The following is a 24165-nucleotide window of genomic DNA, read 5'->3' as shown; positions in this document are numbered from 1 at the left end:
ATTATCTTTGTTTTGTAATAAACAAAAGGCACAAGAATGATTTGGGGGATGTCCCTTTTACTAGAAACAAGACAAAACATTGATATCAGAAAGTTCCATGGTAGATAATTTCTCAAGCTGCCAGAGACTTAAGAGCAAACTAATGAAGGTACAGGGACAGCAGCAGAACCACCCTCTTCTCTCTCTTGAGGAGGAAACTCTTAGTGAGAGAAGGTTAATATGAAACCAGGTAAAGTTTGTGCATCTGAAGTAAAGAGGGGAAAAGGGACAAAGTAAAAAATCTCCCATCTTCATGGAACACCTCGTTACGTACTATAGGGAAAAAAAACAAACAAGCAATCAAGCAAAACCCATTTAATTTTGAAGTTAGCTTGTAAATTGTTCAGACTAGTGTCAGCTTCCACTTCTCACCTTGGATTTGAGGAACGTGATGGCTTTGCTATTGTTCTCCAGAAAATGTACCCTCATCTTGCCCCAGTTTGGTCTAGGCAGTGATTCTCCAGAGAGCAGCTCCAGGAGTTGCAGAAGGTAAATGCCATCCTTCAGGTCCGTGTAGACGTCTTGTATCACAATGTTCACCTGCAAAGACAAAATGCACCACATGGAAACTTAGTTCCCGTGACTCTTGCACTTGGCTGACAGATTTTGATTTTTTTAACACAGAGTGAAGAACATTTAGGTGCTGAAGTCACAAAATCTGCTCTGTGAGATCTAGTTTCCCCTCTGTTTGTGTGGAGACCTGCTACAAGGTTCACAGAAATTACACACTGAATGAGGGCAGGCTGGCAGGGCTGTACAGTAAGGTTTAGTACTTTCTATGCTGTTCAACAACTTCAGTACTTTGTGCTTCTGCTACTGGATTATCATCTCTTCTGTTCAGCCAAGAGCATGATGAGCAGCTCTCCTTTATTCAGTCAATGGCCAGCTCCACTTCCAGAGTTTCTTCCACATAGTGTCAAGCAAGACCTGCAGCTTCTTCCTGGATTTCACCTGAAGACCACTTGGTTTGCTTTACCCATTCAGTCATGGGCTTCTATGCATCAGAAATGGATTACTGAGAGAATGCCTGTTTGGGAGCTTCTCTGGGTGGAGGTGACATATTACCTTCCTATTCATATAATTAAGTTTCGGCCCAGCGTGGTCTTGCCATCTCCTCAGCCCTTCCACTCCCTCCATTTCTGTTTGCTTTCTGAATTCCTGCTTATATAACCCCCTGCCTTCAGCTGTTTTGTAGGCCTATAAAATACATGGAGCCAAGAGGTACTTTCCCTACAAAGGGGATATTTTTGTGTTGACTTTAAAGAGGCACATTCACACTCAGGCTAAAAGACACGCTTTTTTCAGAATTTTTATTGCCATATTTGCAAATAATCAAATCTATCTGTGACTTAATCCCTTACAGTTCACTTTGTATCTAACCTTGCAAGTGAAGTGAGTCACAATGTCAAAGTGACAGGTTTCAGAGTAACAGCCGTGTTAGTCTGTATTCGCAAAAAGAAAAGGAGTACTTAGAGACTAACCAATTTATTTGAGCATAAGCTTTCGTGAGCTACAGCTCACTTCATTGGATGCATCGTGGTGACATCATAATCATTTTTGTGGCAACAGACTAATATTCTGAGCACAGGACTATCACTTTGCTGCGGGATCAAGAATGGGCTCAGTCATGATGGGAAATGGTTTATTAAAATACAGCTAGCTAAAAGGGAGCAGTAAAAGGGACTTGGCTAATACCAGCCTCCTATAGATAGCTCCTGAGTTTTAAAGACTCAGCAGCTTTTACACTCTATCTCTTGGCTGAATTCCAATTCAGGGTTATAACGGAACACTAGTTCCGGCCTTAACTAAAGCTTCACAGTCAGAACCTCCACGTCCCAGCCAGAGTCTTATGTTGTAACTTGCTCAATCACGCGTGTGTTCAGATCCACTCACAACAAGCATATTACCCTGCTGCCAAGGAGGTGACCTAATGATTCAGCAATATGGGATGTGGTGTGTGTACTGTATCCTAATTATAGCATGGCTGAGGAATATCTTTTGCCCTCCATGTCATTAACCCTTAGAGTGGGTCATTATTAGACCACACCACACCTTCCAGGGTAATTTACTACAATTTTGAACTACTAATTTCGCAAGACAAACAAGACCATACTTTTAAGATGAAGAAATAGCTTTTTGAATTAGGAGTAGAGTTACGCGTGAGGAAAATAGGACCAAATAACAAGTTTAAAGATCAAACCCTGCCCTATCATCTGTGGGTTCCGCAGGCCCTCTTGCAGCAGAATCAGCAAGAATGGAAAGTACAGGAGCAGCTCAGAGCAATTTTAAGTAGGCATTTTATGTAGGACAAGTAGTTGACAACGTTCTCTTTACTGCTTACCTCCAGGCCCTCAGAGAGCACCCTGTTTCATTCTCCTAGTTATTTCTTTTTCTATCTTCCGTCTCTACCTGTTTAACTGTTGTGTTATATTAAATAGCTCTAAAGTACTGACAGTGATGTCTGACTGTTTTAAGAAGGGAAAAGCCTCTCGCTTGTGTTTTGTGCCAGTTTTATTCATGAAGACAAAATCTTTTTAAAATTACAGTTTGTAATGAACCTTTCTGTATAGATCTGTGCTTTGAACCATCGTGCAGTAATAATAAAATTGTGTGTGTATATATATGTTCCATTTTTCCATACAAATTGGAATACAGCTACCAAACCCATGCTTTTGAATACACTGACAGCGGGACCACATTACAATTTGAGAAGAACGAACAGAAGTGGGCTCAGTTTGCAAAGCAGTGTTTTTGTCCTACCATTTAATACGCTCACCAGGGACGGCAGGGAATCCAGGCATATGACAGTGTCTGAAATGTAGCTTGCGATCTAAGCTCAGCTCCTTCATCTCATGGGGCCAGAAACTGAAAGTACATTCCTGAGAAGACATGGATAAGCTCCCTACGCAACTTCGTACCTTCTATGGCTTGAAAGTTCTCTCCCTCTCTCCACTTTTTTGATGTGCAAGCAGCTTAAGTTTAAGATTGAAGTCAGCTCTTGAACTCTGAGGTATCTTTGACTTCACTGAAATAATACATATGACTAGATGGTGCTTTGATATCTCCTTGATTTCCACTCTTGTTTGGGTAACAGAACCAGGTTGTGTTTCATAGTTCTCACATACTAAGTAATATTTAATCAACCCCTTTGCTCTGCCCTAAAGCCACCAAAGCTTAAAGATGTCTGTCTTTGATGGGTCATCACTGCCCATCTCGCAGACAATAGTGCTCACATTAGTCTAACTCACAGTGGAACCTAAACTGCTCCAATGGTAGCAAGAACAGACCATAGTTTGGAACAACCTCCACTCCACTGTGGGTTACAGTATGCACAGTTGAATGGGAGGCAGCAAGCACTGGCCGTTAAGGTCACAGTCTGGTCAATTTCCCCCAAAGATTTGGAAGCCTTGCAGAGAGCCACAATTTAGTGAATGTCACAGATGATCAATTCCTATCTTTCTTTCACTTTAAATGAGTTCATATTAAGACTGCATAGTCATAGTCACTGAGGCTGCATGAGCCATTGTAGCCCCAGATCAATGGGATTAGATCATACAGATTTTTTCATGGAGGATGCAATTCCTCCCTGGGGCTAATAACTAGGCAGCTCAGGACCTCACACATAGAAGATAATCGAAATAGGAAAATTCACACAAAGGTCAAGAGATTAAAGGAAGACAACTCATGCCACAAGACAGAACCCTGATTTCAGGGGAGACCAGGAACCGAGACCTTGAAGAAAATCAGAAGGATTGTTTTGTAGGTATGGTGAAAAATACTTGATTGGGTCACCCTCCTTGACAGGAGTCTCTGTTGCTTATATTATACATTCAGTAACAGTAAATGCAGAAAGGCTGAGCAGAAGGTGAAATTGGGAATGAAAAAAATAAGTCCAAAGGAGGAGGAACTACCTACATTGTTCTTGTAGAAGACATTGTTTATCCAGTTGGTGAAGGTTTTCTTCTGTGTGGACATACGCTGCTCTTGCAGCTTCTGGATGTGACCTTGTACATATTCTCTATCCATGGTAGCCTAAGAAGACAAACATCAACTTGAGGGATTCACTTCCTCTTCCTCCTACTTTGCTCTCTGCTCTCCCTTCACCCTTAAGCTCTGCTTTCTTGAACACAGCCCCTCCTTCACTACACAAACTACACAAGCACATACACAACCCAGAGAATTTATACCAAGCTGCCCAATCATCTATCACATCATCCTTTTTCATTCTCTCTCTAAGTCACTTGACCCCCATCAGGGGTATCATGGTCTGCAAGCCAGCAGCACCTTCCTAGAGTGTCCTGAAAACAGACGACGGAGTACTGAGCCTCAGTCTCTCCAGGCAGTAGTGGGATCTGCCAACCCAGCCTTTGATGTGTTGGTTGAGAACCTGTTCCAGTGTTATGGTTCAGTTCTCAGTCACCTGCTTTCAGAACATTCTGGGGTAGTGCTGCTGCCTTTCAGACCATGGTCTATTTGGTGGGGCAGATGACTGTCTGGAGAGGGAATGAAAAATATGTGGGCCCCTCCTTTTGATGAGTCCTTCATTGTCAGTACACCCATCATTTCCAGTGGAGTCCCCTGACTGTGCCACCTATATGAGGATGAGAGATGTTTTACAAAAAACAAATAATATAACAGCTGCAAGTTTGAGAACTTTTAGTGACCAGAAATTCACTTGCTTAGACTTCTAACTGTATTATCTTTAGAATTTAGTATATGAAGAAATTAAGATTAATTACCTGGAAGAACAGCCTAGCTGTGAAACTAGGAGGAATCTTGGTGTCATGCAGTCAGAAGAGGAAATTACAAAGAGGCAGCTGGCATTGGATCGCTGAAAAGAGAGAAGGGACTGGAACATACCAGACTGACGAACCGCAGGGGAAATGGATGCAAGGGTTGTGCTTTAGAACTTTTAGGTTTCCCTCTGTCTGGGCCTGGCTCTGGGCTGCAGTTACCTACAAAGGGTGGAACACTGGCAGCATTGTAAACCCACAAGTCAGCTGGCAAGTGTTGGAAAATGGCACCTGGGAGGGTTAGAACAATGCTGGGATGCAAGCAGCAGTAGCCCATGGAAAGTTGCCTACACGTTATTCTTCCTTGGCTCTAACAAATGAGAATAAGACTAGAAGCAGTTTTAGGACACATGCTATCCCTGGGATGGGGGAGGAAGGGGTTAAAAGCACAGGGTTGCTCCTGCCACCCAGGAGTAAGGTCCTATTATTCTGTCACCATCTGTTGTCTGCTTTACCACAACGCTGACTACAGTGAAATCTGAACTATCAAAATAAAAAAAAAAAGGAGAATAAATCCATGAAATTTTCATGCAAGTTACACAGAGTTGGAATTTTGCAAATTTTAGAATTAAAAAGAAAATCGCAACTTCTTCCCTTCTTTTGACCAGCTCTAGCACTGAACATCTTGTCTGTCTGGACAATGGATAACCAAAGAAGGGTCTTTCAATGAACGCTACCGTCCCAGGGGCTGATGTTAACTGAACGTTCCCAGAGAGGCTGACATCTCTCACCCTCCACTCTCCGCACCTGGCCAGTCTTTAATCCCAACACTTGATGATTATCACCAAGCCTCCCATTGTCTCAGCTGTCCCAGACATAACTTTGCTGACTTAGAATGCAGGGTGGGTAGGGTGAGCATATTTCCCAAAGGGAAAATGGGACACTGTGCGGGGCTGGCCCGAGCCGCTCACTGAAGCCCCCGTCCCTGCATGGGGCTGGCCTGAGCCCTGCCCCTCCTCCCCACACTGGACTGGTGTTGCTGCTCACCCAAGCACTGCCTGCTCCTCACACAAGCCCTGCCTCGCCCCCGCGTGTTTCTCCGCACCCCCACTTTTTTGACAAAAAGTGGACATTTGTCCTGTTTGCTCTTGCTAACCGATCAGGTTGGCAAGAGAAACGGGACAAATGTCCACATTTGCCAAAAAAGTCGTGACAGCCAGGACAAGGCTTAGAAAAGGGACTGTACTGGCCAAAACAGGATGTAGGGTCACTCTAAAGGTGGGAGAATGGAGAAACAGATGCACGCAGGAATTTGACCCCATTTCAAGGCCCAGAAAGGGTTGATCTTGCAGTAGGACAGGGGTTCTCAAGTTCAGTAAAATTTCAGATGTCTCCTGAACACCTCTTTATTCCTGGCCTTCCCCTGTAACTTAGTCCATATGGAATAGTTCCACCTCAATTTCCTATTATATGTTTCATACAGTATATTTCTCCCCACCTCCTTCAACTTTTGAAACCTCTACCAGTTAAAAGTGATCTCCCTGAATTATATTAAAGCTCTTTCATCATTTTCAAACCTTTTTTGAGATCACCTTTGAAGGCTCTTCTTTTCTAAGGGTCAGACTGAGATATTCTCACTCCTATCATATAGTGCCTTAAAGAGAGTTCACATATGATGAAAAAGACGTTTTTGCTAATATTGCTGCCACACTCTCCATCTCACTGACTACTGAACAAGTGTTCACGATTGTTAAGACGGACAGAACCATGAAAGGAGTTGGTTTTCTGGTGAAGTTGAGCACACTGATCAGGTTTGTATTGTAACACACCCTCTTTCTCACGCACAAGTAAACCTTCTCATTAAGAGATATTCTAGGCTGAGCTCTGTCTGCATCGGCCTAGAAGAATGGGGCCACTAACAATAGAACGTGACTTCAGTCACACGTCTTCATTTATTCCACACAGAGAAAGAAAACCAAAAAATATTAACAATCAGGACTTACCCAGGTTTGTAAAGATTCCCCTTTCAAGTTCAGAAGTCCGTCTTTCTGGAGATTGACTTTCAACTCCAACTCTGCTGTTCCCGCATTCTGTTCCTCCTGGGCACTCAGAGTGACCTTTGGATGCCATAATAAAGGGAAGGTATTTTATAATCCACAGGCAAACCCTTCATCTGACTGTGGAGGAAACAACCCGTTAGTGCAGAGGGGGTGGGGGCCAAAGGTTATCACAAATTCCTTTGGTGTGATTGTTATGCTTACAGAAAGGTAAGAGGCAGCTCCAACGCTGACATACTATACGAAGATGTGCCTTGGGATGCAATGCCAACAACACAAGTGTTCTGATAAAGAAATCACCGCCCTCCATACTTTGGTAGCTCTGATGAACGTGGGCTCTGCCGAAGCCTGTTATCTCTGAAATCTCAGCCGGAATTTGAAATTGTAAGTTCAGTAAGGAGTGCAGAGGTTCTAACTGTTCAAGAGTCATTTAAGTGGGTGGAATCAAATGTGAAGGCAGAGTCATGCATGCTGAAATTAGCAAGGCATTGATGCGACGAAGTTCACATTACTGCATATCTACCGGTCATCAGCAAGGCACTGCAGTGGGGAAGCCCACACTGCTGGAAGGCCAGCTGCTGGTGGCAAAGCTCTGCTGTAAAGAAGCTCTCATTGCTAGACTTCCAGTTGACAGAGCCAGGTGAGCTAATGTCAGTAAGCTTACAGCCCTGGAGTGCCTTGCAAGTGACAGGGCTGCAGTGTCACAAAGCACACTGGTCCTAGATGTTAACTGGGCTGAAGTCGGGCTCACACAGCTGGAAAGTGAGCAGGGATTTGAAGTTAGTACTTGTATGCAAGGACTAGGCTGCTAAAGGACAGGAATGGAATACCGATCCTTCCCTGGTAGGTTTGAGATGTCTTCTCATGCTGAGGAAATCACTAGACCTGTCCTTCCTATTAGCATAAGAACATAAGAATGAACATACTAGGTCAAACTAATATAAGAAGAGCCATACTGGGTGATCTAGCCTGGTATCCTGTCTCTGATTGTGGCTTTGTGAGATGCTTCAAAGGGTATGAACAGAACAGGTGACTTTTGCATGATCCATCCCTAGTCATCCAGTCCCAGCTTCAGGCAATCGGAAGTTTAGGGACACCCAGCTTGTGGGTTGCATCTCTGACTAACTTGGCTAATAGCCATTGAGGGACTTATCCTCCACGAACTTACTAATTCTTTTTTGAACCCCGCTATACTTTTGGCCTTCATGGCATCCCATGGCAATGAGTTCCAACCGTTGACTGTGTGTTGTGTGAAGTACTTCCTTTTGTTTGTTTTAAACCTTCTGCCTGTTCATTTCATTGGGTGACCCCTAGTTCTTGTGTTATGTGAAGGGGTAAATAATACTTCCTTATTCATTTTCTCCACACCAGTCATGATTTTAGGGGCTTCTCTCATATCACCCCTTCATTGTCTCTTTTCCAAGCTGAACAGGCCCAGTCTTTTGAAGCTCTCTTCATATGGAAGCTCTTCCACACCACGAATCATTTTTGTTGGCCTTCTCTGCACCTTTTCCAATTCTAATATAACTTTATTGAGATAAGGCAACCAGAACTGAATTCAGTATTCAAGGTGTAGTCGTACCATGGATTCACAGAGTGGCATTACAATATTTTCTGTTTTATTATCCTATCCCTTTCCTAATAGTTCCTAACATTGTTACCTTTTTTGACTGCCGCTGCACACTGAATGGATGTTTTCAGGGAACTATCCATGGTGACTCCAACATCACTTTCTTGAGTGCGAACAGCTAATTTAGATCCCATCACTTTGTGTGTATAGTTTGGGATTATTTTTCCCCATGTGCATTACAGGGGCGCTGGAACACTTTGTACAGCGGGAGTGCTGAGAGCCATTGAATCAAACTGTAAATGCTGTATAGGATGGAAACCACTTCAAGCCAGGGGATGCAATAGCACCCCTCCCCCGCCCTAGTTCCAGCACCTATGGTGCATTACTTTGCACTTAACAACAATGAATTCTAGCTACCCTTTTGCTGCCCACTTTAGTGAGATCCCTTTGTAAATCTTAACTGTCTGGAGTAATAGCAAGTTGAAGACAGACAAAGGGTGAACTGGACCTTTATGTCTATGCCTTTCTCTATGGGGACTTGATTTGACACTTGAGTTTAATTTAATGGATTTTTTTAGTTCTGTGCCACAGGCTCAGGAAACCTCCAGAGTATGACACACATCAACTTCTTAGAAAGGCAGGGATTTTCTATGACGTGTACAATCACTTCCATAAAACATGTGAGTTAATCATTAGCTAATGATTAAATATGTGGAACAAAGTTCCTACTCTTCTAGCTAAGTGGTAACACTATAGGCAGTAGAGGACCATGGGACGAATTCTCTATAGATCTTGAATGTCTCAATTTATGCTTTTTTAAATCCTCGGGTATGACAATGAGCAACAATGTTTATAACAATACATACAATAATAATAAAGCCATTTTAAACATATATTTATGCGTCAGCACAATGAGAGGAACTGTACAAACACACACTCACCAGTCAGCCCCTGAACAACATCTGGAGAGAGGGAGGCCTCAGGTGATTCACAGAGGAGCACATCTGAACTAATGAAGTGAAGTGTGGGATATGGCACTTATTGTTAAAGGAAATTACATTTTGTTCATTTCAGGTACAGCTCACCCTTTAAAAAAGAATCTCCCCTGTGAGCGACTGTCAGCCCCATTCTTCTGCCATTGCAGAGAAATCAGGGTTTGCCTCTGACCTCAATAAGTTGGGGCGATCAGTCCTTGTGGCCCAAATTCTACTGTTACACCACTGTGAGTCTGGAGTGTTGCCAGGGAAGGCAGGTACACATCTAGTATCGAGGATTCCTGGTGGCAGCAAATGGTGTTGCATTTTACAGTATAGCAGCCACAAAACTAAAGTCACAGCATAGCTGACAACTGGAGTATTCATTATTGATGGGATATAACTCCACCAACTCCTCATGACCATCTGCTCTGGACACAATCAACTTTAATAGCATACACCTGAGAATATTACCCACTATTATTGCAATTATTTATTATTACTAAAACTGAAAGAGAGGGAAAAGCAGTCTTGTTTTTTTCCAGTGTATTTACTAAAGTTGATGGCCATCGGGATTTCCATGCTATCGGAGATTCTGGTATTTGCTTTCTTCCTGAATTGGAACAGAAAAATAAATTAAATTTTCTTTCATTAAACAGAATTACAAAAATATCAATTCAGAAATTGCCAAGTTTTATTTTTGACATCTTCAATCAAAACACTAAACATTTGTATTTCCACATCAAGGCATTTTTGTTTGTTGAACCAAATCAAAACATGTAGTTTCAAGTTAGTTTGATATTAAACTGCAACTTCTTGTGGTGCCACAGGGCCTCATAGAAGTTATAGTTTGGTTCCTCTTTTCTCCATTCTCCCACATGGCCCAGACTCCCTGGCCAGATGACATCTTCCATAATGAACCTCCATGGACTGTAAAATGCTCACATTCTGGATCTGTGTAGCAGGGAGTGGGGCCTGCTTCTGCCTCAGTTTATGCTCCATCTCATCTCAAACAAACCTCCACCTGCGGTTTCCACACCACTGTCAAGATGATGCTTTCTGTACAGGCATAGACAACAATCTGATTGTACAGTTACTGAACAAGGGGCTTCCAAAGAGGAAATATTTGACAGCAAAAGAAACAAAGCAATAACATTGAAAGCATAAAGGATGAAGGAGAGAAGAGCTTTAATGACACCGATCCAGGCTTCTGCACTGGCATTGCTGTAACTGGATGAAACCCGTTGCATCTGCCTGTTGTGTCTCCATAGAGATGGGATTAAGAGGACTGCAGAAATAATAAACATGGAGGAGGATGGGGTGAATCCAATGCCAAAATCACTATCTAGTTCTCTCTATCAGTTCTCCATGTAAATAATGCAGAGATTTGGGGGGTGGGGGGGTGGTGGAGGAAGGATTTGAGTTGTTATAGGATAATCTGAAACTACTGCTGGTGAACGGGATATGGAATATGGGTGAATGGAATATCCTCACCAATGCCTGCAAAACTTTGTGGTTGCTCAGAATCAATATACCAGAATGTACAAAAGGAGAGGTACATACCACTATTGCACAAAGCCATCTCCAAGGGCTCATGACCTTCAACATATATGAAAAGAGAATAAAAGCTATAAAAGTCAACACATGAAGGAAGAAAAACAAGAGCAGTGCTTTAAACGGCACCTACATGGGCCTCTCTATTTGCACTGCTGAAACTGGATGAACACTACTGCATCTGCCTGATATGTCTCCATAGAGATATTTCTAACTGGACTACAGAAATGATAAACATGACGGCAGGCAGGGCAAATCCAATGCTGAAGCTAAAAAATAAAGGTAAACTCATTCACCTTTCATGGGACTATTTCTGTGCAATTTCCAGGAAGATTGGAAATTGAATTGTTCCAGGATGTTCTGCGATTACCTCATGTGAATGGGACACAGGTGATCAGAAAGAGAAGTACCAAGCCCAGGGGCAACCACAGCACCAGCCCAAGGAGTCTCGGTTTCAGCTGGGGGAGAAAGGTGGGCTGGTTCAAGCTGACAATTTTCAAGCTGTAGAAAACAGTCAGGTGACAAACTAGGCACTGGCATAATTTAGTAAGACAAAGGACTGCAACTGTCTCTTTCCCTTGATTTTGACTATACAGGAAAGGATAGCACAAAATGCAGACAGCATGCACAAGTAGTGTCCATTGAAAGAAAGATCTGGATAAGCCCAAAGTGATCAGGATAGCATCACATGTGGTGAGTTTTCTACTTTTAATCGTAGAATCATAGAATATCAGGGTTGGAAGGGACCTCAGGCGGTCATCTAGTCCAACCCCCTGCTCAAAGCAGGACCAATCCCTATTTTTTGCCCTAGATCCCTAAATGGCCCCCTTAAGGATTGAACTCACAACCCTGGGTTTAGCAGGCCAATGCCCAAACCACTGAGCTATCCCTCCCACCACTCAATGAAATTCTTAACCACAATAAATCCATTTCCAATAGTCCCCATGGAACATACAGTTCCTACCATGATTGAAGAGCTGAAGAATATTTGCTATTAAACTATCAGGGTCTTCACCATGCTTGCAGATTTCTTGAAGCTGTTATCCAGAATATCAAATCTTCTTATGGAACAAGTATATCAATATCTGGCTCAGAAATGCACAATTCTACCTTCCTGCTGCAGAAGAAGCAACACTGCTAGAAAAGTATTTGTGATTTTTCCATGCATTGATCACCCATGGATGTGTGTCCTCATATTCCTAGGGAGGCAAATCAAAGAGGCATTCTATTACGGATTCTCCATTTTACAGAAATATATTTGAATTTGTCCATTCAACATTCTTGAACTACACACTTGGAAGGAATTTCTTTTAAGAATTTACTGTTTTAGACACTCTCAACTTTTATCAATGTGTTCTAACTATAAAATTTAATTGCATAAGAGTAGATTCTCCTGAGCCTCATACTCAGCTGGCCCTGTTATTATGCTCTGCTGCTTTCTTCTCTTTGGACATTCCCCTTGACTCCCATCTGTAACTTTTTTTTCCTCTCTTTCTTTTCTTGCCTCTTTAATTGGAATTTTTTTCTTGGAAAAAAAATACAAATTTACTCAACCTGTTTTGCCAGTATGTTTTTCTAGTGGCTTTTTTATATTTTTTTAAACACCTGCCATAGGAAATAATCATTCACACAGCTCTGCTGGCCAGAGATTTTGGCTACAAATTTCTATACATAAACCTAGTAATACTTTTTTGTTTTACTGTGGAGGTTATGCGAGATCAAAGTAATGAGATGTGTGCAAAACCACCGCAAATTCTTCATGTCTCAGTATTGTAAGGTTATGCTCCAGATTTGTCATGAAGTACCATCCTATATAGACAATAGCTGCACTGACCTCTAATGTGGCTTGAGACAACACTGTTAACTCTTATTGCTATGCTAAAAAACCTTTTGTTTGTTCAGTAACCTAGACTTCACTGCGCAAAAAGGATACCTCTTTTCTGTGGCACTCAGACTGGAATTTCTGGAGCAGCTTCAGGTAAATAAAAAAAAACTATTTTCACCCAAATAAATAATAAAATCAAGGGAACATCTGTGTTAATTATCATGTAATGAAATTTTTGTTGTTTTTAACTGACAATGGTTTCATACATTCCCGAAGTTAAGAAACAAGTTGGAGGTTTTGGCAAATGGTTTGGAGAAATGGATGCTTTGGCACCTGGGAAGGTGTGGAAAATGATTTGGGACTGTGGAATAATCATATTAGCTGGATATTTTCTGCTAAATTGCCATTTAAACTAATGTTAGGTTTCAAGATTAACATTCCCACGGAAATTAATAAAGAGCATTTCAAAGCAAGTTGTTTCAGCCTGTTTGTGTACACAGAAAGACATCATTACATTGGTTTATACTCAGTTCATAGTTGGAAGGTTATTTTCAACCACAAGAGCTAGAAAAGGATTTTTTAAAAATGAAAACAGGTCCTGGAGCACAGTTCTGGGGTAGGCACTGGATTCTGCAGCGAATTCTAGGGCCATACTGATTATTTCACAGCACCTGTAAGGCAAGCATTGTGACCCGTTTACAGAGAAGTAAACTGAGGCACAGAGATTAAGTGGCTTGCCCATGGTAACATGGCTAGGTAAGAGTAGTGCTGCGACTCCTGAGAAATAGACTAGAGTACTCCGTAGCACAGAAGGAAGTAGTAATTAGGAGGTAATTATCTAAATGACTAGACCAAACTTCCTCTTCTAATTGTTTTTCCTCTCAGAAACACTTTTACAAACCCAAAAGCAGTAGGTAGTTTAACAGTTTATTAATCAGCAAGTGTTATCACAACCCCTTGAAAGGGATACAAAGCATATTCAAATTTGTTATTAAACATTTCCTTAAAAATGAGAGACAATACCTTTGGCATGAACTTTAAATATTTAACAATGGCACAAGGACAGGTGATTGTGTAAAATAGAAAATGCAAAGTGGCATGTTCTCAGTGCTCAGGAAGTTACACACACAAAACAGAAAATATATCCTAAACTCTTTGACTGAATTAAAATGACAAACTATCAAACTGTAGAAACAGCACATTGTTAGAAAAGATACGCATTTTTAAGTGTTGTAGGCAAGTTGATGAAAGTGAGGGACTAATAATATCGCTATCTTGAGACAGGCATATGAAGAGCAGGTTCCGTATAAGTTTCCATACCTTGCACCAAAGACACATGTTGTACACTGGGTGTGGACATATAAGGCCCTTCCAGGTATGAGGCAGCCAGGCCCAACCAGGCAGGATCCAAGTGTGAGGGGATCCAGGTGCGGGATGAAAGGGTTCTGTTTGGGACAATCTGGGTGCAGGCAGCTCAGTGGGGGGTGGGGGTCTAGGTGTGGGGGGATCTGGATGCACAGAAGGGGCTCGTTGGGGGGGTTCCAGGTGCAGGGGCAATGGGACTCTGCAAGGGCTTCCAAGTGAAGGTGGTTGGGGCTCAATGGGGGAGTCTGGGTGCTGGGGGAGTGGGGTTTGGTAGGGTGGGGGTCTGGATGTGGGTGTCTGGTGATGCAGGGGGGTGGGGATTTGAATGCAGGGAGCTCAGTGGAGGGTGGTCTGGGGTGCAGGAGTGGGGGTCCGGAGGCAGGGGGTCTTTGTGCAGGGGGGCTCCAGATGCAGGGGTTGAGGTTCAGTGGGTGGGGTTCGGGTATGGCATGTTAGGGGGGTTCTGGGCATATGGGGTGAGGCCTGGCAAACTCTTTCTAGTATAGACAAGAACCCAGTCCTGGGTCTTTCCTGAGCACAATAATAATAATGTCAAACTGAGTGGTGGTGGTGGTGATGATGTAACGTAGTTCCCAGCAACTAATCAGAAAATACATTTCATTTAGGACTTGTCAACATTTTTTACCTCACTGAAATGAAAAAAATGTTGACTTTCTTGAAATTATATGGTCAAAATAATTTTTTTTAAAATATTCTTTTCTGCAGGAAATTCTTAATTTGGAAGAAAAGCAAATTTCAAAATTGCAGCATTTGCCATGAAATAGAAACTCGAAATTTCACTCAGTTCTCTAGTAATGACAAAGAACATTGAAGCGGAGGAGCCACATTTCTTGTTGTCAAAATTCCCTCTCCTGTATCCTCCTTCCCCTCTCTCCACTCTTCCCGACCAGTGTCATAATTCTTTTTAAAGAATGGCAAAGGATATGTGAGGTGGAAGGGCGGGGAGACGCTTTTGATGGGTTCACAAGTTGCTGGACTGTAACTTTTTAGACCCAGATAGTGCAGTGTATTGATCTCACAACAAAGTCCAGGTATTCTTGGTTCTTTTGTCTGCATTGCTTTGGCAGTTATTTTCTATTAAAAATTACATAAAATAAAAAAATAAAAAAGTTGAAATGGAACAGTTAAAATGAGATGTTTTGACCTTATCGAAATGAAGCGCTTTGTTTCAAAATAAAATTTGGGCAAAATCAACATGTTTCATCTGAAAATTTGACCGGCTCTATTCATTATCCATGTTGAAAGTGCCATGAAGCGGCAGCCTGCACACAGAGGAGTGGAAAGAAGGCTGTGTCACCACCTTTTCACTAACAAAACTAGAAAGAGAAAATGAATGACAGCAAGTCACTGAGGGACCAATCCTGCTCTTCTCTTCAGCAGGTAGGGAAGGTCCCAAAGCAGTGGAACAATTACGGTTCCATTGTGACACAGGGAGTTGAGATTTGGAGGCTACACACAGTGGTGATTTGCAGCCCAGGTCCACTATGTATCTGTACACAGAAAGGTCAGCGGTAAGGCAGGTGTAGGGCTGGAGGATCAGCAGCTATTCAGATCCTGTTTTCCTTCTACGCTGCAGTAGACTGCAGTAAAAGATTCTTCCCATTTTCCCCCAGTGAATCTCCGTAGCCAAGATACTCAGGGAAGGTGCTAGGATGTGCAGTTGCCCGATTGCAGAGATAATACAAATGTAACACATTCACACCAGTACAACTGCTTCTAAAGTCTCAATTTCTATTAAACAAAACAATATTCTATCATAAAAATAAAGTGATTTTATAACCTGCCGCATAAATTACATAGAGGATCCACAAAAACAACGGGGAGTCCTTGAGGCACCTTAGAGACTAATGAATTTATTTAAAGAATAAGCTTTTGTGGGCTAGAACCCAGTTCATCAGATGCATGGAGTGGAAAATACAGTAGCAAGTATAAATACACAGAAGATCAGTGTCACTATTAAACATAACAAGGTATTTGTACAGACCCGGGGCTAGATTCAGCCCTGACATAAATGGGCACAACCCCACTGAAGTTAATGGAGATGCATAAGGACTGAATTTTGCCCTTAACTGATTTGGAGTTTTGGGGATGGGGAGGTGACTAAACTGTATTAAGGAAGGAATAGTAATGAAAAACAGATTGAGTGTTCAAGAATAATTAACTAGAGCAGGGTACCCTTGATACAAGGGCCTGAAAGCCTGTCTGGGTAAAGTAGCGTCACCATTCTGTCACAGTCTAAAATGGCTCCATCGATTTCACACAGAGCAGAATCCTGGTAACGCTCAGGTAGTTCCTTCTCAAAGCACAACTTCACATGTAGGATTGGAGAATGCATTAGTTTAAGTTGAAAACAGTCTGGACCAGCAGATTTTAAGAAAGATATTATTGTATCCATTTCCCTTGCTCTTTGGTATCCTTCTTACCTAAAAAGGAATGTACAATCTACAACTCTGTTCATGAAAACACCCATGGACCAAATCCTGCAGTCCATTCTCAGGCAAAACTCCCATTGACTTTGTGCTAGAAGGGACTTTACTACTGAGAACCCCATTAAACCTGGAAGTAGTGCAAATCACATCATTAATAGAAGGCAATTCTCTCTCTTGCTACCAAACACGCCTCTTTATGCTCCGTTCCCCTGACTGCAGCCCATGTAACATGACAAAAAGAAAAGGAGTACTTGTGGCACCTTAGAGACTAACCAATTTATTTGAGCATGAGCTTTCGTGAGCTACAGCTCACTTCATCGGATGCATACCGTGGAAACTGCAGCAGACTTTATATATACACAGAGAATATGAAACAATACCTCCTCCCACCCCACTGTCCCGGACAGTTACTCTGAAACCTGTAACATGACAGTATCAGAAGTGCCTGCCTCCCACATGCAGGCGACTGAGATAAAAGGAAGAAGTGAAGCTCCTCTTCAGTAAGGGAAGGGTTTGTTTTCCATCTCATGTCCCCCAAACACTGGAGGAACCCTAAAAACATGCTGTCCTGCCATAGCTGAGGTGAAAGAGGAGAGAGTGAGCATGAAGTACTCAGACAATGTGTGTAAGGCTATGATCAGCTCAAAGAGGAAACAAGCATGGAAAAGCAGACAGGAAAAGAAAAATAAACTGTTTCCCTCAAAAGGATAAGTAAAGAGGAAGCTTTGCTAAGAAAGTAGGTTTCAGGCCACAAACAGGGTAGCATTAAAGGGCCCAGAAATGCAAAGGGTCATTTATACAGTTGCTTTGAGGAAGTCAACAAGTTGCCTTGGTGACACAGAAGCAGCAGGGGATAAAACACAAGTCAAAAGGAACAGAAATCATTGCCCCATGCAGGACAATGGAGTTATTTTCCCATACATGCTCCAGTAATCTTTAATTTTTCTGATAATTAGCATAGCCAACATAAACAGTTTTGAACAGCTTTTTGTTCTCAGGGTTTGTCAACAAAAATGAGTATATGTTTCTCATGTACACCATGAGAGACAAGGCAGAGGGCACACTGGATTCATCAGGCCTAACACCAGGTCAGAAGAACATGTATAAAAGAGGAAAGGAACAGAGGTAATTTCAATTGGAAACCTGAGCAATCCTCACAAAAATATCAAAAGAAAACTGGAGAAATTTTTTTTTCAAAGCATTAAGAGTCAGCGGCAAAGAAAAGGTAAAGGGGAATTATGAACAAAGCAGAATACCTGAGAATCTTCAACTGGAGACTTTGGGTACAGGTAAACACAAAAACCTACTTGATGGAAGACGCGCCAAGATCCCTGAAAAAATGTAAGTCGTCTGAAAAACTGAATATCATAGAAGGGACTTATGCAACTTTACACAGACCTTCAAAGCAGCTGGAAGTGATACAGAGAACCAGAGACACACGTAAGATATTCAGTCTTGGTAAAATGGTTAAAGAGCTAATGGTGTATGACCGTGGCAATCCTGAGAAAATTCCCATCCTCTCCCACCCCGTCTCCACAACCTAGTGATAACTGTAGTTGGAGTAGTGTATTCAGTATTATATTTAAGATATCAGCAAGCATATTTCAGAACTCCAGATCACACTGGTTGGCTAGGGTTAATGTGAAAGCCTCAGAGAACATAGAATGGGGCAGATGAAAGCACAGTCAGCACATGGGCAGAATACAGATTGGAGACTTCTGGCAGAGATTTCTGCTAACACGCTATGCCTATATAAGATCTTACAAGCTCACTGGAGAGCTTTCAGACTGTTGTTGCTACAGTCAAGAAGAATGAACTTCCTTTTCCAAAGACCAAGGCATCAGATGGACTCTGGGGCAAGGATGTATGAGAGCTTATGCACCAACAACAAATAACCTTATGGCTGAACTGATCCAGAAGAGGGTTTGTCTCCAGCCAAAAAACCAATAGTAATATTTCAATATCAACAAACATGTATCTAATTACTTTTGGAAGAGTTGCTTTGAATTAGGTACTCAGTTGTAATTTCTGGGTATAACCACAGGCTAATGAAATAGTGTGTATGGATTTAACATATAAATTAACCTGAGACCCTGAAGTACTACTTTTCAGTTTTACACAGACGTGCTAAGAGATTTGAGATGTTTGGTTTGTTTAACAAAAAATACTAGCAGTATCAAACAAACAGTCAAGTGGTTGCTGCTGAAGAGATGGTTGACAGACAGCCCTCTCTCACTTATAAAACTGAGTGAAGGTAATATACCTAACAGTTGATTACAAAAAGCATCTCATTCATTTGTGAATAAATTAGATCAGTTCTTTGAAATATCTTAGCGGTTCCTAAATCAACTTAAGAAAGAACCTTCTAATGGAATATTTACAATTAGCACACAGATATAGGAATGGATAACTATTTATTGGCATATATACCATAAGACCTTACTATAGCTGTAAGCTAGAGATATGCATAAAGATGGATTAAAATTTTTGCTTCCATTTGCTGTGTTTTTTAATATTGTGTATGTCTTTAGACTTCATATTACATGTTAGTGTAGTAAAGACGGGAATATATTGTTAAACTGCAGCAAAGAATAACACTAAGCTACATTAAATGATTAAAAACAATCCAATGGAGGGTGTACTGTTGTGCAATACAAACTCATGGTGAAGTTTCAATCAAGGACCCATGTCTAAGATTTGGTCTGACTGCTCAGGGCTGCATGAATTCTGTAGAAGGCATATGGAAGAGCTACTAGATTGATCAAAAGTATTGAAAGAACTGAAGTAAGTGGCTAAGTTGAAGAGCTTGAATGTATACAAGCTTGAGAAAAAAAGCTATGTAGGGGAGGATCTTCTTAGAGCATTTAAGTACTTAACACGGACATTCCTGAAAATTATAAATTTCAACCAACTACACTCAGGAAATAGGGAACCGGTGAGGAGATGGAGGGAGGCTGTACAACACATCACTGGAAGGTATATGCTGAGTGCTCAAAGTTAGCAATGAACTGTAAAGGCTTCTGAAAATTCTGCTATAATGTCATTGCTATTCAGACATGAATAAATGAATCTGCCTACTTAGTTACTCTCAGGAAATTCTCCCTTCCTCACCCAATAGGTTAGTCAATCACTCTTTGGATTGGTCTGTCCCAGAAGGTACTTCCAGAATCTACCTTTCTTGGATTCAAGGGGAAAAAGTGCTCAAAATTACAGTACTTTTGATACCTATAGTCTTTTATGCTATATATGTATTATAAGGTGATTCCCACTCACATGCACATAAACTAAACTAACTGCCAAGTTTGGAAGGAATTGTTGTTCTATCCCCCACTCCCCGTGCAAAAAGAAAAAGCATATTAAAATTAATGGGGATGGAGAATCACTTTCCTCTGGAGAACTGAGAACAGGGATGTTCGAATCAGTTGTGTGTATCTCACATGATCAATATTCTTTGATTGTACAATTGGGAAGGATGGTGAAGTGAAGTGAAGTGTTGGTGCACTTCTTTCCCTCCCAAATATTTATTTAATAAATTAACAATGCTCTAAGGCAGTGCTACTCAAAGTGGTGGTCCGCAGACTCCGCAAGCCATCGGTTGCCGATCTGTGCGCACATTGGAAAAAAAAATTGCCGGTCCCTCACATCAGATAGCTTGAGAAGCACTACTCTAAGGGACCAATTCCAGCTTTTGTGAAAGTCAGTGGAAAGACTCCTGTTAACTTCAGTGGAAGCTGGCTTGGCCCTTTAGTGGCCTACCTTCTGAAAATGATGCTACAGTAGGAGTGGAACAATTTTTTCTACATTTGCCAGCTTCCCTTTAACAAAGGAAAGAATTCAAAATTCTGCTGAAATAAAAGAAACTAAAAAGAATACTTGGACATAAAGATATCCATATAATTGGTTGTAAACCTTGAGTGTAAATCCTAAGAGAATTTATCAAGCCACCTGAACATGCACACTGAATACACCAGACCCTTGCTAGAATGTGCGTCTATATAGTGCAAATTTGCATATAATACGGTCACGGCCATGGATCCCAAATTTAATTACTTTAATTGCAATTCATTTTAACGCAGTCCCCGTGTTAACACGGTACCGCGCATGGATCCCAAATCCCGCATTCTAGTGAGGGTCTGGTGTATCTTGAAAAGAAGTTTAATACAACACAGCCTTCCCTCATGATTTAAAACAAGGCTTCTGTTTCTGCTTAAACATGTGAATTCCCTTGCTTCCAAGAACCAGGACCAAACAGTGCTATAACTGGAAAAGTTCAGGAATTTACACCAAACAATGTGCAAAGCAGCTAAACAGAAATCTCGAAATTCCCACCCCCAACACAGTGGGGATCCAAATCTTTTTTTAGCTGATGAGTCAGTTGCACATTATTTTATGCACAAAGCAAAAGGAAGCATCTCTTCTGTTTACCACAATGCACAGTTGACAGATTTAAACAGTTTTAATATATTGCAGATTTTAAAAAATAATCTCTGGTAAAAATTCTTTTCTTTCTGCTCATGTCCTGAACATTCTTACAAAAAGTTCTACCCATGTCCCCCTTCCTTCTCACAAGTTATTATTATTAAAATCAACAGCAATACATGAAGGCAAACTCCTTTGTATTTCTTCCTTTTCTAAAGCTAGGGATACGGACTTACACAAAGGCACCTAAAGTATCTTTATTAAACAAATCTATGCCTTCTAGAAACAGGTGAGTTTGAGCTTTAGCGTTTCCCTCCACTTGCTAAACAGTCTGGGGAGCTTTGTGTTTTCTAGGTATTCATGTTTAGTATATGATTGTAGGTGTGGTCTACCTCGTTTCGGCTTTTTGGTTGTAAATACAGTGAGACATGGACAGCGTGATTCTCAGAGAAAGCTTTGCTATCTTAGCAATGTAAGGTGTGGAAGTAGTTACAAAAGGCACTTGTGATAAACCTGTCTCAGTGAAGGTCAGCCAGAGCTATTACACAAGTAACCTCTGTACTATGCTGCTGGTTCCAGTAACTTGTGTGAAATCTGATACGTGATTTAAAGATTGCCTCTAAACCTAATGTTAAGCCTTGATGGTTCAACTCATCTGTAAAAAGATTCAGAGTGCTTTCAATTCCCTCCATCCCTCACTTAATCTCCTCCCTGTGTTTTTCACTCTGACACCTGCAAAGGTTTCCTGTGTGATGGTGGCACCAGATGAAGTGGTAGGATGCTGGGCAGTTCATACCCATCCAGTTTAATCTTGATAAGATGTTTTGCCAGTGCAAACTCCTCCTCGTCCAACATGCCGTCATTATCACAATCTGCAAGTTTCCAGATTTTCCCCAAAACACTGTTCGGCAGTTTGGAGTTCACCATTTCCTTCTTTGCGTTGACCCCAGAGATTTTGCCGTTGATTGGTGACAGAGTGTAGAAGATCTCATCATATACAGGTTTATCTTTGGCAATAACCCATTCCTCCTCATCAGCTCCTTCCCTGGCACCTTCCCCATATCCTTGGTCAAAGGGCCCTGTCATGGTGCCATCAAAGGCTCCACCATGCACCATCTGTGTAGGCATGTTGATTTCTTCCTGGCTTATCAGGCTCATCAGAGGGGCGATTTTATTGGCCAACATGTTATCCACAGCTTCAATCAGCTTTGGTTTCAGAGAATGAAATTTAGAGAAGTCATAGTTCTCCAGCTGTTCCTGTCAATAACAAAACACACATACCAATGATTAAACAAAACATTTGCAAAGGTTTCATTGATGAAAACTTTTAGAGCAGATTCTGTTGAAGGAACTCCTTCAAATGAGATGTCTGTCTGCAGAGGTCTCATTTGAAACAGTTCCCACTGCAGAAACTCAAAACTAAACCCACTTGAAAGAGAAACAAAAGTTCATATTTTATATGTATACCCTCATACACTGATCAACCTTAAATTCAAAAGTCTAAGCATAATTTTCCAATGAATCCGTTATATATCCTTCCCTAATAAAATAGGTTTACAACATTTTTCTCAAGAAACAAATACTTTACAAAAAATTGTCAGTTGATATATAATGTTAACTGACAAAGTTTTCCATTTAATAGTATTCCTCATAAGAAAATATTTAGATATGAAAATCAATAAGGAATTACATCACAGGAAGAGAGTGAGGTTCACCAGTAAGGCCCCAACCTTGCAAACACTTAAGAATCCTCTGAAAGTTAAAAACATGAGTCAAAATATTTGCAGCATCAGGGCTCAATTTTGTAACAAACCTTTTTGTCAGTGGCTAAGGGAATGAAGGGGAAGCGTAACCTGGGAGTACAAATTCACTGTGCATAACAAATTTTATTTAGGCCCATGTCTCTTAAGAGTAACTTAAAGATGTTCTGTAGCACTTTTTTCAGTTATAAGCAGAACCTCCCTCAAGCTAGAGTCAATTTCCCCCCCTGCCCCAACTTCTACAACTCAAATAACTGATTTCATTTACAATTTCATAATCTTTTTTTATCAGGCAAGTTAAGGACTAAATGTCATACTTAAGTTCACTGAACTTCCCTGTTTTTTGTCATATCTTTAATGTTAAAACAGGTTTTAGGTAATGTAATAGATACTTATTGGACACTACCATGTACAATAATAACAATCTCCTTATTCCCATACCAGCAATACTAATGTTTTAATACGGTCCTACCTGGGCCTTCCTACTCAGCTATAACTCCCACTGATTTCAGTGGGAGTCCTGCCCACGTAAGGTATGAGAGATCAGGCCCTTGTTGATGTACATTTATGGCGGAGATAAAGCTATTAAAATATTTCAGGCTGCTATGAAATGTTGCTATCTAATTAGCTGTCATTTCAAATGCTTAGCACAAACACGCAAGTGAAAATGAAAATGGCAAAGAGCAAAGATTCCTGAGGGCATTTGGCAACAAGGCCAGCTAGGAACAGCTTGTCCTCACTGATCTAGTGACAAGTGTCAAGTCAAAGTCTCAGTTCCCTAAAAGGAATAGCCCCTGGGTATTATTGGTAGCAAAAGTGACATCTAGTTTGCCAACCTCTGTTTTTTAGCAGGGCAGGATAGGAAGACTCCATAGAAATACAAGGAAATATACATCGGCAACTTTTATGACCCCAACTGTCTAACTTATATACATAATGGTTATATTTAGCTCCAGAAATGGTTACATTATGTTTTTATTTCTACACCTATTTCAACCAATAGACTTGATCTTGCTCATCAGAACAGAGAAAGTGGGCAAGATTTTATGTAAAGATAATTGTTGCTAACAGAACACGGCAGTACTATGCACTCACACATTATGCTCTGTCACAACAAACATATCCAACAAGTGATAGCATTTAGGAGCTAAGTTTCTTGCACAGTAAAGCTGAATTTAAAATGTCAGCTTAGTAATCAAATTTTGCTAATAAACGCAATACACGAATAAGAGAAATCCTACATGAAAAGTGTTAGTACTTTGAGTAATGTCAGCATAGATACCCCACACCTGGATGTGCATATGTTCTATGCACTGCAATCAGAACCTTCTAAAAAGCTGTATGTCATGGTACTGAAAGTTCAGATCCAAGGTACTATAACCAGCTGTAGCCCTTAATAACTTTATTTCCTTCAAGTTG

General features: G+C 41.1%; 2 protein-coding genes across 3 annotated transcripts in view; both read right to left on the bottom strand.

The window, feature by feature from the left end:
• The window catches only part of SPTBN5 (spectrin beta, non-erythrocytic 5), a 145598-nt gene extending 141533 nt beyond the window's left edge, over positions 1-4065 (bottom strand). The window contains exons 1-2 of the mRNA XM_048855659.2: positions 3955-4065; positions 412-579 (exon numbers count right to left, since the gene is read on the bottom strand). Of these exons, the coding sequence (XP_048711616.2) occupies positions 412-579; positions 3955-4065 (279 nt within the window). The remainder of the gene's footprint in view (positions 1-411; positions 580-3954) is intronic.
• Positions 4066-13666: 9601 nt separating this feature from the next.
• EHD4 (EH domain containing 4) overlaps positions 13667-24165 on the bottom strand; it is a 63802-nt gene continuing 53303 nt past the window's right edge. For both annotated transcript variants that reach the window (XM_048855661.2, XM_075129687.1), the window contains exon 6: positions 13667-22243. In XM_048855661.2, the coding sequence (XP_048711618.1) occupies positions 21707-22243 (537 nt within the window). In that variant the 3' untranslated portion in view covers positions 13667-21706. The remainder of the gene's footprint in view (positions 22244-24165) is intronic.

The sequence above is a fragment of the Caretta caretta genome, chromosome 6 (genome assembly GCF_965140235.1).
Source record: "Caretta caretta isolate rCarCar2 chromosome 6, rCarCar1.hap1, whole genome shotgun sequence".
In the NCBI taxonomy this organism is placed as follows: Eukaryota; Metazoa; Chordata; order Testudines; family Cheloniidae; genus Caretta; species Caretta caretta.
Note: the sequence above shows the minus strand (reverse complement) of the source record. Positions and strands in the feature narration are given on the sequence as shown.